Raw genomic sequence first — 14,696 nt, 5'->3', positions numbered from 1 at the left:
GGAGGGCAGGAGAGAGTGGGGCAGGAGGGGTGAGGGCAAGAGAGAATGTGGAAGGAGGAGGAAGGGGGAGAGAGTGGGGTGGGAGGGGGAAGGAGGTCAAGTGAGAGTGGGGCGGGAGGGGGAGGGAGGGAGGGCAAGAGAGAGTGGGACAGGAGGGGGAGGGAGCAAGAGAGAGGGGCAGGAGAGAGTGGGAGGGGGCAAGAGAGTGGGGCAGGAGAGAGGGAGGCGGAGGGAGAGTGGGACAGGAGGGAGGGGGGAACAGCCAGCCCCAAGGAGTGCACAGATGCTCTGTGTGGGTCGGCTAGTGTATACCATTTTGAGAACCTGTTTGGTTGAAAAACAATTGAATATATATTTAACAACCACCACTACCACCACAGACCAGCCAATAAACTCCACCCCCCTTGCTTTCTCTCTTACTTCCTGCTTTCCTTTCCATGAAGAGGAAAACAACTCATTGCAAGTTCTGAAGGGAAGATCACATGGATCAGGACTTATTAGGAAGAACCCAATCATTTAAAATCATTTTTTAAAAGTTAAAAATCTCTCACACAAGGACAACCAAGGATTTGGGGATGAGGGGGGACATAGACACACCATGGGAGGCTTTCCATTGGGGGTGGGATCTCTCTCTCTCTCTCTCTTTTTCACACACACACACACACACACACACACACACACACACACACACACACTTCATGAATGTGGGAAGGAGAAAAACACAGTACATACATTAAGGGCCGGTGCCAGACTATTTTGCGCCCTAGGCAAACACATTGACACTCTACACTCTGTACCATCTGAGGTCTGCGCCCTAGGTGGCTGCCTAGTTGGCCTAATGGTAGCACCGGCCCTTTTTACTTTGGCTTCTAAGGGAAGAAACCACACAGAAAAAACAGATAAGGGTTTGTTTGTTTGTTTGTTTGTTTGTTTGTTTGTTTGTTTGTTTGTTTGTTTGACTTACCTTTCCAGCAGCTCTCCTTGTGGCCATGCTTTGTTTCTGCTCCCTCCTGTTGCAAACACAACTGCTACATTGAATTGCAGAGCAGGGGAGGAGCACAACTCAAGGAAGACCAATCAAAGACGGCTGCTGCTGGGCTGGTTTAACCCTTTTCTTTCTCAGCAGCCACCATCCTCCTGCCTGAAAAAAGAAAAAAATGGCTCACTGGCTGCACTGGGGATGAGGGGGAGAAACATTGGGAGGGGGGATGTCACACCCTGGCCACAGGTCTGGAGAGCCTTGACCTTCCGGGCCTGGGGACATTTGTCTCCCCTTGTCCAATAGGCCCTACGCCCCTGCTCCTCAGTTCTGTGCCTGATACCAGCAAAAAACCCTACGTTGCATCTGATGCATGCGAGAGCAGCATGGCTGTCACAGGCCAGGTAGCACCCCCAGTGGGGGGTGGGGCAGGCCCGGCAGTGGCAGCTGTGGGGTGGGGGAGAGCACAGTGCCCACCTCATCTTGTCCCAGGACAATTGCCAGCCCTCCTACTCCCCTGAATTGACTCTGAGCATTAATGAATTGCTTTTTTAACTCACTGCATACCCAGAAGCAGTCTTGTATAGTCCTCCAATATGAAAAGCAGATTCCAAGCTATTTTCTCTAACAGAAGCTGCAGCTTTTGCAGCGAATGCAAACTCCTGGAGTTCACATCACACATTTTTGAGATGACTACTGCACAGTGAAGAAAATATAAAAGGAAGAAAATAAGAACTTCCAAAAGCAGAGGCTATACACAGAGCACAGAGAATCTACTGACTCTGAGCCATTATCTTAATGCACTGGGTCATTACAAGATCACTTTGCAATGAAAAGCAGAGTAACACGTGTGAGAGTGAAGTTTAGGGACAGATAGAAATAATGGGCAATATATGATACATTTACAGGATACTTTATAGACTGTAGTTATCAAGTAGGGGCAAAGCATAGCACTGGGGTTAGCATACAGGGGAGAAATGAAGCTGGCTGCAGACAGAGGGAACATAGGAAGCTGCCTTATACTGAGTCAGACCATTGGTCCATCTATCTCAGTATTGCCTACACTGACTTGCGGTGTGCCCACCTTGGAGATGACTGTATTGTGTGCACGTAGACTATACTCTGGGACCTAGGGGAAACCGTGGGAGTTAGGATTGTGTGGAAGAGACTGACACTAATGACAGAAACAGCATGGAGGGAGGAGATTCTCTCATGCTTTGTTGGGTGTCTGTTGGGTAGCATTTTCATATGCAGAAAGCAACTAAAGGTTTTGCTCTGTTCTCTGTGGAGAACTCATTTGAAAGATGGTGACTGGTGCCATCTTTCAAACGAATGCCGCATAAAGTAACAGATATTGGAAATGGTAGATGACCCATTCACTTATGGTCAGAGTTACAAAAGACCACACTACTCTGAGTAAGTGGGAACTGTTTAAAACAAAAACAAACCCTGATTAGAGAATGGAGCAACAGTTTTGTTTGATTCCTACTTATGAAAATGCCACCCAATTAGCAACCAATTCTTTGAAAAGCTGTTAAAATGTTTTAGAAAGGATAACATTTTTTTTTAACGTTGTTTGTAAACAGGAATGTGTGGGGGCAGAGGGGAAGTTGAAGCTTTGCCTAGTCTGAGAAGAGGATTTGATGTTGGGGGGAAGCTTGATCCTCACACCTTCACAGAGCTTTCTCAGCACTGGGACAAGCTGCTGATGTGATAGGGAGAGGCCTAGTCTCCTCCACACACATAGCCACGCAGTCTTGGGATATATCTGTACACATTATGAGAATTATTCTTACGCCTCTGCCCAGATTGAATGGAGCATTCCCCATTGCTATCTCCAATGCACAAACCAAGCTGTTTTCAGCCTGGTGGGCCTCTCAAATTTATAAGAGTTCTTGTAAGATGCCTAAGAATTCTATCCCAAATATATTAACTCCAAAATCACTGTTGGGGCCAGAATTAAGTGGCAGCTTTATTAGTATTGAAATAATATGGAACAAGTTTGATTCTTAGCTCTAAGTTTGCTGACAGGATATGTTATTTTCAAGTGTCATTTTTAATTTAATTTTTGTGCTGCACCTTTTTTTTTTTTGTAAGATATTTTACAAAATGTTGATGAATGTTATTTTATCTGTTGCTACTGGGTTATTGTTTTTTGTCATTCATTTTCCTCATCATTATTATTGCTAATCTGTTGATTTGTTACTGTAATCACAGAATAATTCTTTTTAAAGCATCTTTTCTGCTAAATTTCTAAAACAGAGCCAAAAAAGCCTAAAGATCTTACCATGAATATGACTTCAAGAACTATATCTATCTCCTGGGAAAAGCCCTCAGACACAGAAAATGGCCCCATTGATGGTTATAAAGGCAAAATTGAAAGTAAACCAAAAACTGGTATGTACATTTTGTGTAAGTTTGCCAGAACATTCAATTATATTGGAATGTACATTTTGTTTAAATTTGTCAGAAAGCATCTAGTTGGGCTACTGCTTTCTTACTAGTCTCTTTTCTCTCAAATGCAGTCCAATATAATCAGCGATTCTGAAAAAAAATGTGTAAGTCCAGAATATGTCAATGGGAAATTCAGGTTCAAATCCATGACCAAGTATGAAAGTGGCCACGAGAAAGTCAGTCGCTTAGCATAATATGTATCGTGGGGTCTTTATAAAATTAAATTGTCATTCTCTGAGCTACCAAATGTAAGAAATAAAATAAAATAAGTGGCTTGCCTAAAAATGCCTCAGCTGAAAAAAATACCTTAGCTATACAATAGTTATCACCTTAAGTGGCACAGCGGGGAAATGCTTGACTAACAAGCAGAAGGTTGCCAATTCAAATCCTCGCTGCTACTATGTCAGGCGGCAGCAATATAGGGAGATGCTGAGAGGCATCATCTCAGACTACACGGGAGGAGGCAATGGTAAACCCCTCCTGTATTCTACCAAAAGAAAACCACAGGGCTCTGTGGGCGCCAGGAGTCGAAATTGACTTGACGGCACACTTTATACAATAGACTTAGAGCATAATCCAGACTCCTACTGGCACATCATCTGTACATGGAGAGGAGGGTGCAAGGGAGAAGCAGCGCAGAGGGGACAGATCTTTAACCTTTCCCCTAGCCACTGCTTCTATTTGGTCCGTAGTCACCATTCCAATGTAGCAGGAAGAAGGTTCAGGATATACCTCAAGACCATTGTGATGGGTATCAACTTCTCTGTAAGCACCATGCTTATATGTCACTAATGACCAAGTCACCAGTATACAGTATTTGTGCCCATATCACTGCATCCCAAATTGCTTTTGATATCATGTACTGAAGAACAGAACAGACTAGCTTTACTCCCCCACCGGAAAGATTTATATCATCCCTGAAATATCTGGATGTAAACTCAATCTCAGCAGTATTTATTTATGTACCTATTTTCATATTCTGCCTTTCATCTATTGTGGTACCCAAGGCAGCATACATAGGGTTTGCAGGTGGTCCAGTTGCAGGTGGTCCAGTTCCTGCCCATTCAGTTACTGCCATCCATCCCATCCAGTTACTGTCCATTCCCATACCTGATTTGCTTATACCAGTTTTCTAACATGTAAAACATGGGCCATGCCCCAAAGGATGGACAATGTGAACATTAGACCTGCCCAAATTCTTCTCTGGCTTGGCTTAGAAATCTGAGCCTCCTCTTTTATTTGTCCTCATGTGAGCAAATAACAACCTGCTTCTGTCTGACCCCAGTGTCAGAGAGTCAGCTTTTGCACTCTATCAACTTTGATCCTTGATTAAGGAGAGGAGAGCTGGTCTTGTGGTAGCAAGCATGACTTGTCCCCATAGCTAAGCAGGGTCTGCCCTGGTTGCATATGAATGGGAGACTTGATGTGTGAGCACTGCAAGATATTCCCCTCAGGGGATGAAGCTGCTCTGGGCAGAGCAGAAGGTTTCAAGTTCCCTCCCTGGCTTCTCCAAGATAGGGCTGAGAGAGATTTCTGCCTGCAACCTTGGAGAAGCCACTGCCAGTCTGTGAAGACAATACTGAGCTAGATAGACCAATGGTCTGACTCAGTATATGGCAGTTTCCTATGTTCCTATCCAGATTGTATAATGGTTAGGGATGTGCACGGAACTGGGCGGGGTGGCTAGAGGGTGTGGTGAGGTCTCGCTTTAAGGGCAGGGGAGGGTGCATTTACCCCTCCTTCCGCTTTCCCCCCGCCCCATAAAAGGACCTCCAAACAGGTTCGTGCACATCCCTAATAATGATTGGTTAGTTGTTTTTGGTAGCATTGGGCTCAATGGGAGCCACTAAGAACTGAACCAAACTCTTTTTACTGATTCCCACCACTTCATGTGTATAGTCTGGGTTGTGTTATTGGACTACTATTGATAGCTGGCTTATATGTATAATGATGGTTTTAACCTACTCTTCCATTCCAGGTTTTTAACCACTTTTTCTTTTAAACTATAGAACCAGTTGCACCTCCCCCTCCCCCTAATTCTTTTGATGTGCCCAGCAACCGTACCATTTATACTTGGCATGACTTAGAGCCTTTCTCAGATTATATCGTGAGAGTATGGGCATACACAAATGTGGAGGGAGCACCAATTGACGGAGAAGAAGATAGTCATGAAATAAAGACTGCCTCAGAAAGTAAGCAGCATTTTACTAATATAGTGCCAACTTTAGAAGAAATGAATAGATTTTTCTCAATTTAAAAGAGAATAGGAAATACATAGCATTGCTATATATAATCACAACAGCTCTCCTATTTTAAGGAGTCATGTATTACATTCTACACATAGATAATTGCATGAAAGGATATCTGCATGGAAATAATTTTGTTATTTAAAATCCTGATACAGTGATCTCTGTCTATTAGCCTTTTACTGCATGGGAGCATCTCACGTAGCGCACATGCAGCCTTAGTCAGGATTATGGGCAATGCGTGTACGACTTTGCTAACATAGCAAAGAGGGATCAAAGATGACACTATGAACTGTCATTTCTTTTTCTTTTTAAAATGAGGACCTTTAAATGAGTGCTTTTAAAAATCATATTTATTTATTTATTTATTTATTTATTTATTTATTTATTTATTTATTTATTTCCTGAGAGCTTTCTAAGAAACCATAGAGTTGGTATTGATTCCCCCCCACCCCTATAAAAGCAACATTCCAAGGTAAAGCTGGAAGTTTCTCCTCTGAGAAAATATCTAAGGAATTACAAAGATTGGGGGGTGGGGAAGAGAGATTTTCAGGAAGAGCAGTAAAAATGTTCATGGGTTTTTGGAATTCCCTATCTGTGACCCATAGAAATAATCAATGCAGATTATTTGTCAGACTGTATTGTGTAAATCTGGGATTCTCAACATTGGGTCCCCAGATGTTATTGGACTTCAACTCCCATAATTCCCAGCCCCAGTGGCCTTTGGTTGGGGATTATGGGAGTTGAAGTTCAACAACATCTTTGGTTGAGAATCCCTGGTGTGAGTCTCCTACCATTCACAAGCAGTGTTGGAAGTCCACAGCTGGCAAACAAACTCTCCACTCAAGGAACAGAGTTCATCAAGCCTGGGATAGAGCCTGTGTTCTTTGTAATTAATAATACAGGACTTGATGTAACCACACTGCAAGTTCTCCCACCTTCTCTTGGCTTCATTGGCCTGTCACTTGTAGCTAGGGGTGTGCATGGAACCTTTTATTTGCTTGACCACACAATTTTTGTTCCCAGAAATGACCCCACACATGCACGGAAGTAACACAAATGGCCTTTGCAGATGGCCAAAACCGTGCCACTGCCATGTGGGCTGCACTGTTGGCGGGAGAGTGCTGAGGTTTAGAGGAGTGGCTCAAACCAGGTCAAACTGATCCTTAACAGGCTCAGCCTAAGCTGCTATTATTTTCCTTTAATATAATCTTTTTTATTTAAACAGAACCATATCCTGTGACAGACCTTCAAGGACATGTTTCAGATAAAACAAACAATGCAATTGACATTACTTGCAAAGAACCAGAGCATTCATATGGCCCCCAATATATATATATATTGAAGTGGGGTGGAAAAAATTATACAAATAGAGAATGTAACTTTAATGTGGCGGACCTGTCCTACTTGACATCATATACATTTGAGGTAGGTTCTTAATTCTAGTATTGCCATTAAGACATTGTTAATTGTGATTATTCCACCATCTCACTGGTATTGATCTATTTTTTTTTAAATTCATTTAATTTGATCTACGTTAACAGTTTTGAAGATTTCCATTACATTTCCTCAGTGGACACTGATTGGGCATATCATGTTGAAAGTGAGGAGCACATTTGTTTTGGCATTAGGGTTACTACTTGGGGGCATTCTGTTTGTGATCTTTACATATTACATTGCCGACCATCCTTCTAGGAGCCATCCCTGCTGGGAAGTAGACTTCCATGTATGTATCTTGAGCTGGATGAAGGACTGTGGGCACAAACAGGTGCTGAATGCGGAGTTCCTCTCCTCTTTTGGATCCAGAAGTTCAGGCCACTCAGATGAAGCACTTCTTGGAGAGAAAACAATACTTGTACCCACCATCTGTTTGGGAAAAGAAGTAGAGGACTCAGTTTATCCCCCTGCTTCCCCACTTTTCATTGGAGTTACAGGCATGCTTACTGCCTTTTAAAAAGAGGACCTTGAGACAACTTGCATTTATTTGCTTCACATTCTAGAAAAGATTATAAGCTGGATCCAAACAAACAGCATGAACAAAAGGGAGCTTCCTTTCTCCTCCATACCACTGTAGACCCACCCACCCCCACCCTTGAAAAACTGCTCCTGAGGATCAGTGGATCCTCAGAAACAGTATGAAATGCATCACAGAGGGCTGCAGATGGTGTGAGGAATCTCCAGAACTGGGATATGGGGTGTTTGTGCCAGTTTCTAGTGAACCCCCCTGCAGTCCTCTGCACCACATCCATGCTGTTCCCAAGGGTCTCCCCATCCTGAGGAGCTGCTTTGGGGGTCAGGGCTTGAGAGGCTGCAGTGGGGACAAGGAGCAGGAAAGATCCTAGAATGGCTGCTTGAGCACAAATCTAGCACAATGACCTCTGAACACAACAGAAACAGGAGAGCCAGAGAGCCAGGCTTTAAAGCACTATGAAGCTAGTTCTGAGCCCAAGGTGGCTGTAGTTTTGTCCACAGCTTCCCTCTTGGGATACATAGCAGCAATAGGGTGAGAAAAAGGGAATCCAGATCAAAATATGTCAAGGATAACAGGTTAAACCCCTCCTTCTCTACATGCCATTGTCTCCGTCCAGATTACACACACACACACACACACACACACACTTTTGCCAAAATGAAAGGTGAAGCTGCATATAGCATCATGTATAGTTTGACCCATAGACAACAAGGATTAGGCCAAATAAAGGGTAACTTGGAGGGTTGTTGCAGAATGCCTGGACCTAAGGGAGTTTCTAAGGAGCCACTGGAATATGAGGATGTTGCCAGGGAAACATTATTGGCAGGAGATAGAAGAAACATAGTTCCTGGGAGTTTCGCTTCATCATCAGTGGAAATTTCACAAGAGGGATTGCCTAAGGGGCTGATTCCTGATATCATCTAGGAAGAGGGTCTACCTATTTTCTGGTTCCTTGGCATTCTAGGATCTCTCTTCTACTGCAGATATGTCAGAGTCTGGGTAAAAAATGTTTGTATTCTCTACACAGACTGGCAGCAGCTTCTCCAAGATTGCAGGCAGAGTCTCTTCCAGCCCTATCTTGGAGATGCCAGAGAGGGAACTTGGAACCTAGATACTTTTCCCAGAGCGGCTCTATCCCCTAAGGGGAATATCTTACAGTTCTCACATGTAGTCTCCCATTCAAATGCAAGCAGGGTGCACCCTGCTTAGCTAAGGAATCAAGTCATGCTTGATACCATAAGACCTCCTCCTCCTCCTCCTCCCCAGAATGCTTCTTGCTTTCTCTCTGAGCACCATGCTTCTATAGGTCTTGTTCTGACCACCATGTAGCCAGTGGTTAGATATTGGTCTTTCCTATCATCATGGACTTCTGAATAAAGTAGATTAGTTTAACCTTACACGAATTCCCACGCTTATCATTTACAAGCTGTTGCCCCTGAGACTCTATTAACTTCTGCTGTAATGGGTATAAGTTAGCTCCTGAAATACTTTGCTATATAAGTAATCACCCCTAACAGGGTTATGGGCCCATCCCCTAACAGGGTTTTTGGGACTCCAATCTGATCTCAGGATTGCTAAAGGCACAGCTACAGTAACAAAGAGACAGCATGGATTCCAGCCAGACTAGCCTCAGCATTCCCAAGCTGGTTGGCTCAACTACAGTGACTGGTCATTTCAGATAAAATATTATCTGATGAACCAAGGACTCAACAATGTTCTGGAGCACTCAACAATGTTCTGGAGCAATGTTCTGGAGCACCCAGTGTGCAACAAGCAGAACCAAAAAAAATTGGGGATTCTCAAAACAAGAAAACTTGGAATTCTTGGGATGCATGTAAGTCCAAAATTATATACTCATTTTATGGGTGTGGAATTGACCAGTGACATTTGGAAAAGGCTAGATGAGCTTTATAATCACAAGAGCCCCAGTGATACAGTCTTTCCCATTCAAAAGCTCTGCAACTTGAATCTAAATGAGAGACAAAATCCCACTGAACACATAAGCCAAATCCAGGATCTGGGAAAACAGCTTAAAGACTTGGGGACAGACCTCAGTGAGGCTGCCATTGTGGGATCCATTTTGGACTCATTGCCTGAAAGTTACCAGGCTTTTAAATTGGCAGTTGAAGTTTCAGATGCATCTTTAAATTTTACAATATATCTCTGGACACTTGGCTGAACATTTTCATAGAAAGCAAGAAATGGCTTCTCCTCCTGCAGATCATGTTACAGGGTTTCACTCAGAGAACACAGAACAAAGGTGTTTTCAGGGTAAAGGTGAAGACCATTTATATGCTAATTGCACTGATAAGCCTAGGAAAGCTGCTGCTGGCAGAAACAAGACAAAAGTAGAGACAGAGAGGGTTAGGTTTCCTGATGCTAAAAGCCATCAGAATTCCATACCGGGAAGAGATTCTCATAAACTGAAGCACATAACGGGCCAACCCAAGCTTAAAAGTTATAATACCATGATTGAGACCAATAAAATGTGTATTCTGCATCAATTCCAGAGCAACAGAGAATCTTTTGAAAGATATTAAACTGTTTACAGAATTGGATAAGGATTACAAAGTCCTGATGATGGCAGATCCCTTTCTGCTGAGGGGAGAGGTCTTGCAATAGTGCATTGTAAGCTACCAGATGGACAATGTGTGGTGGTTACTATTAAGGATGCATTATTTGTGCCATCATTGGGGAATAATTTTATTCCTGTGAAATATGGAGTTGAAAAAGGATGCAGAGTTGAGTTCAAAGACAAACATTGTTATATTACAAATGGAAATTACTTGATTATGGCTGCAACTGTAAAAGAGAGTGGATTGTTTGAACTAGACTCTATAAATGAAAGAGCAAACTAACAACAGGCTGCAATCACAAGTCATGTGACTTACTTTGGCACCAGTGCCTAACTCATTCTAATATTAAAGCAATTCATGAGCTTGCAAAGGGGGAATTAATTAAATACTGGCTGACCCCTGCCTATGCTCAAGATTCAGAGATAATAAATGGACTTACACCCTGACTTACATTGATGACTTGATTATTGCATATGAGGAAAAGCAAGACAGCCATGAGTTTGTACAGCAACTGAACAAGGAAATAGAGATGAAGGAAGTTGGAAGCATCTCCTACTATCTTGGCATTCAAATAGAAAGAGAAGGGGATGGGACATTCCTTCTCAACCAGAAGCAGAAAATAAAGGATCTTCTAGAATGTCTGTGACTGACAGATGACACTGAAATCAGTAGTACACCAATGAATACAAATTTCCCGAAGCAAGATGGAGATAGTGAACCTTTGCCAACCAACAACCAATACAGAAAAGCAATTGGCAAGCTTCTTTATATAGCCACAGTGACAAGGCCAGATATTGCTGCAGCAGTGGGAATCCTAAGCAGAAAAGTAAGTGCACCAACCAAGAATGACTGGACTGTAGTCAAAAGGCTGGGGAGATACCTGAAGGGTGCCACACACTACAAGCAAGCAGCAACCCCAGACTAGTGGGATAAATGGATGCAGATTGGGCTGAAGACAAAGCTGATCACAAGTCCACCAGTGGACATCTGTTTTTCTATGGAGATGGAGCTGTAAGTTGGACTAGCCAGAAGCAGTCACTTGTTGTGCTCTCAGCCACAGAAGCAGAGAACATATCAGCCACTGAAGCGTGCAAGGAAGCTGTGTGGATACACAAGCTACAGCTGGACTTTGGGATTGAAGAACCAAAGCCTACCAAGATGTTTGAAGACAACCAAAGTTGTATTCAGCTCTCACTTATGGAGAAAGTCAAGTCTCGAACAAAGCACATTGACACAAAGCACCACTGTGTTCGAGATGCACAAGAGAAGGGGCCAGTCAAGTTGAAGTACTGCCCAACTGAAGAGATGGTGGCAGATGGACTGACCAAGCCGCTACCAAGAGATCAGTTCCAGAAGCTTCGTGAGAAGATGGGAGTCGTGAACCAATGCAACAGGGGATAGCAACTCCCATCTTCTCACGAAGCATGTGAAACTGATCTCTTGGTAGTGGCTTGATCAGTCCATCTGCCACCATCTCTTCGGTTGGGCAGGAGTTCAGCTTGAAGGGGTGTTGGAGATACAGCTCTAGATGGCATCGACCTTTTGCACCAGTAACCCTAATGACCACTAGGGGCATTGGGAGTAGAGATTGATAGTTAGGGTCTCCTTCTCTTTCCTGTTTATCTGTGCCTCTATGACCCCTCTATGGATAGAATGTACTCAGGAACTTCCTGAGTGTGACTTACTCCTCCTTCTCCTCTTCCTCCCTTGAATGCTGACCACCATGTAGCCGGTGGTTAGATATAGTTCTTTCCTATCATCATGGACTTCTGAATAAAGTAGATTAGTTTAACTTTACACTAATCTCCATGCTTATCATTTACCAGCTGTTGCCCTGAGAGACTGTTAACTTCTGCTGTAATAAGAGTGAGTTAGCTCCTGAAATGCTCTACTATAAAAGTAATCACCCCAAAAAAATTCAATATACCTTTTCTATATCCTTATTGCATAGTTCTGGCCACGTAATTTGCATTATATTACCATGATGCAATCTAGGGGCATGATCTCAGCTAAAGAGATTGAAGTTATTAAGCGTCAAAATTGAAGTGCATGTTTTGTTTTCATAGTGAAACCAGTGGAGCCTAAAGGGGTTTAACTGTGGATGGGATTGTGCCCCTAGATTTTTTTTTTTAAAAATCCAATTCAGAACCCGCAGTTTACTAGTTCTTGAAACTGACATGCCAGTCAGAGAGCAAGAAATTGGCCTGCTCTCTGACTGCCATGGATTTTAGAGATGTTCACAAAACAGATTCCGGGTTTCGTTTTGAGCTCAAAATGAAACTAGGATGGCCGGAAGGTTTACAGTTTGTTCCGTTGAAACAGCCGGCTGCTGAGGAACAAACTCCGAACGTTTCAAGTGTTTCTGGCCATAGGGAACAATGGGAAACTTGAAACATCCCATTGTTCCCCATGGGTAGCTCCTAGGGACACTAAAGTGGGTTGTGTGGTACGACATGATGGTGCTTCCTATCACCCAATCCACAAAAGAAATGGGCAAGCAGATTCTATGGGGGTTATTATGGGGAAAGGTTAAAAAAAATTTAATCACCCACTTGCCCATTTCTTTTGTAGGTTGGATGGTAGGTAGCACCATCATGCTCTACCACCCAACCCACTTTGGTGTCCCTAAGAGCTACTCATGGGGGACAATGGGGTGTTTTGCGTTCCTCATTGTTCCCTATGGCCAGAGCAGTTTTGCATTGCAATTTGTAATGCTTTTTGCAACCCTGCCTTGAAAAACACTGCAGAAGTACACAGTAAAAGGAAATCTGTCCCTCCCAACACAGAAAAAACATTTAAAATACAGTCCAAAAATGGCCCCAAAAGAACCACTGATTCAGAATCCACTGCCAGCCACAGTGCCTGCGTAGTAACATCAAGAGCACAAGTTGCTCTCTCTCACACAATTCTGACTCCGTCCTTACTTCCTAGCATTGCAACAGCTGCCAGAGCAGCACCCTTAGCAGCAAACATAGCTATAAGCTCAACTAGAACAATTTCAGCCACATTTTGACTGAATTTGCAAGCAATGGAGATTGCAGAGCACATCAGACCAGAGCAGTGAGTGAAGCACAAGTTAGTCTCAAGGCCAGACATGGTGCTCATCACAGCAATCACCAAGAAATACACAGCTCTCATGGAGAGCTGCCACTGTCCATTTCTCGCCACAACACTATCTCACAAATAAACCACAGCTCAAGGAAGGCAGGCACCCAAGTTTTGCCGTTGTCAATTTGAGATCCAGCAAAACCAGATAGTTATAGCAGCAATAGCACAGCATATTATACTTGGTGCTGAGAAAAGAAAAACCAACAAATCAAATCTTCCTTCCATCCTGCCTGCCTGCCACAGAGAGACAGGAGGACTTCAGACAATACTGAGCTAGATGCACCAATGGTCTGACAAGAAACAAAGCTTCTAGTCTCTTACCATGAGAAGAACTCTTCTTTCTTCTATTCTTCTCCAGCGTATATACTGTGACACTGCTACCTCTGCCTGCCTGTGTCTGGATAACACGATGGCCTCAGATTGGTGCTGGGCCCCGGCTGACATCCTGACACATGGGTCAGGGCACCAGTTCATCTCATCATGGACCATGGTGGTGGTGTGCATGTGTGTCTGCATGTGTCAACAGCACTAATGGGCAGACTGTGACACATCTGGTTTTGTGGGTTGGCCAGGGTGGGGTGAACTGCCAGTGGTGTTGCAGTGGGTGGGGGTGACCATGAGGCACTCATCCTCCATGGCCAGCTCAGCACAGCTCAGCAGGGGGAGGTTGGCCTTCAGGAAGATCAGCCACTCCACCAAGTCAGCATCCAAGTGTGAGCAATGGGGTGTCACCATGTCCGCAGCTAAGGAGAACATCCTTTTGCTCTGGACGCTGCTTGGCAGGCACAAGAGGAACAACTGGCAACCATCACCAAGTCCAGCTTGACAACGTGTTGTCCCAAACTGGATTGGCTCCATGCAGGACACACTGCTCACCACTGCTGCAGGACTCCATGGGTTACTCTTGTACCCGTGGCAAGGTGTCAAGGAAGCCCCCTGTGAACCACCAACTGGAACACTCAGGCAGAACTTCTGGCTCCCTTGGCCCTGCCAGCGACACCACACTGCTGGACTGGGAAGTGGTGGTAATCCTACTGCTAAGCGTAGACTGTGCACTAGCAGTATGCTCCAGCACCTTCCTCCTGGTTGCAGCCTAGCCTCCTCTCCTGGGCTTGCCTAACCTAGTCAACAAGGGGGGCCCTCCACCTGGCTCAGCTTTGCCCTTCATCTCTGGGTCACATAGACAGGACAAAACATGCACTGCTGATTCACCCAAGGATGTCCGGAACTGACCCACCATTCCAATCCTCAGCTGACCTTGCAAGACGATTGCTTCTCCAGTGGTGGACTGGAGCTAACAAATCGTCTTCTTGAGAAAGGTGTCAGGCAAAGCCTGGCTTAGTGTTGCTGTCTGGGCACTC

General features: G+C 44.1%; 1 protein-coding gene across 9 annotated transcripts in view; it reads left to right on the top strand.

Moving 5' to 3' along the window:
- The window catches only part of PTPRC (protein tyrosine phosphatase receptor type C), a 118,811-nt gene that overhangs the window by 72,123 nt on the left and 31,992 nt on the right, over window positions 1-14,696 (top strand). For all 9 annotated transcript variants that reach the window (XM_053250019.1, XM_053250022.1, XM_053250021.1 and 6 more), the window contains 3 exons: window positions 3,242-3,376; window positions 5,443-5,625; window positions 6,908-7,107. In XM_053250019.1, the coding sequence (XP_053105994.1) occupies window positions 3,242-3,376; window positions 5,443-5,625; window positions 6,908-7,107 (518 nt within the window). The remainder of the gene's footprint in view (window positions 1-3,241; window positions 3,377-5,442; window positions 5,626-6,907; window positions 7,108-14,696) is intronic.

The sequence above is a fragment of the Hemicordylus capensis genome, chromosome 4 (genome assembly GCF_027244095.1).
Source record: "Hemicordylus capensis ecotype Gifberg chromosome 4, rHemCap1.1.pri, whole genome shotgun sequence".
NCBI classification, from domain to species: Eukaryota; Metazoa; Chordata; class Lepidosauria; order Squamata; family Cordylidae; genus Hemicordylus; species Hemicordylus capensis.
The sequence above is the reverse complement of the archived record's forward strand: the minus strand, read 5'-3'. Positions and strand labels throughout refer to the sequence as shown.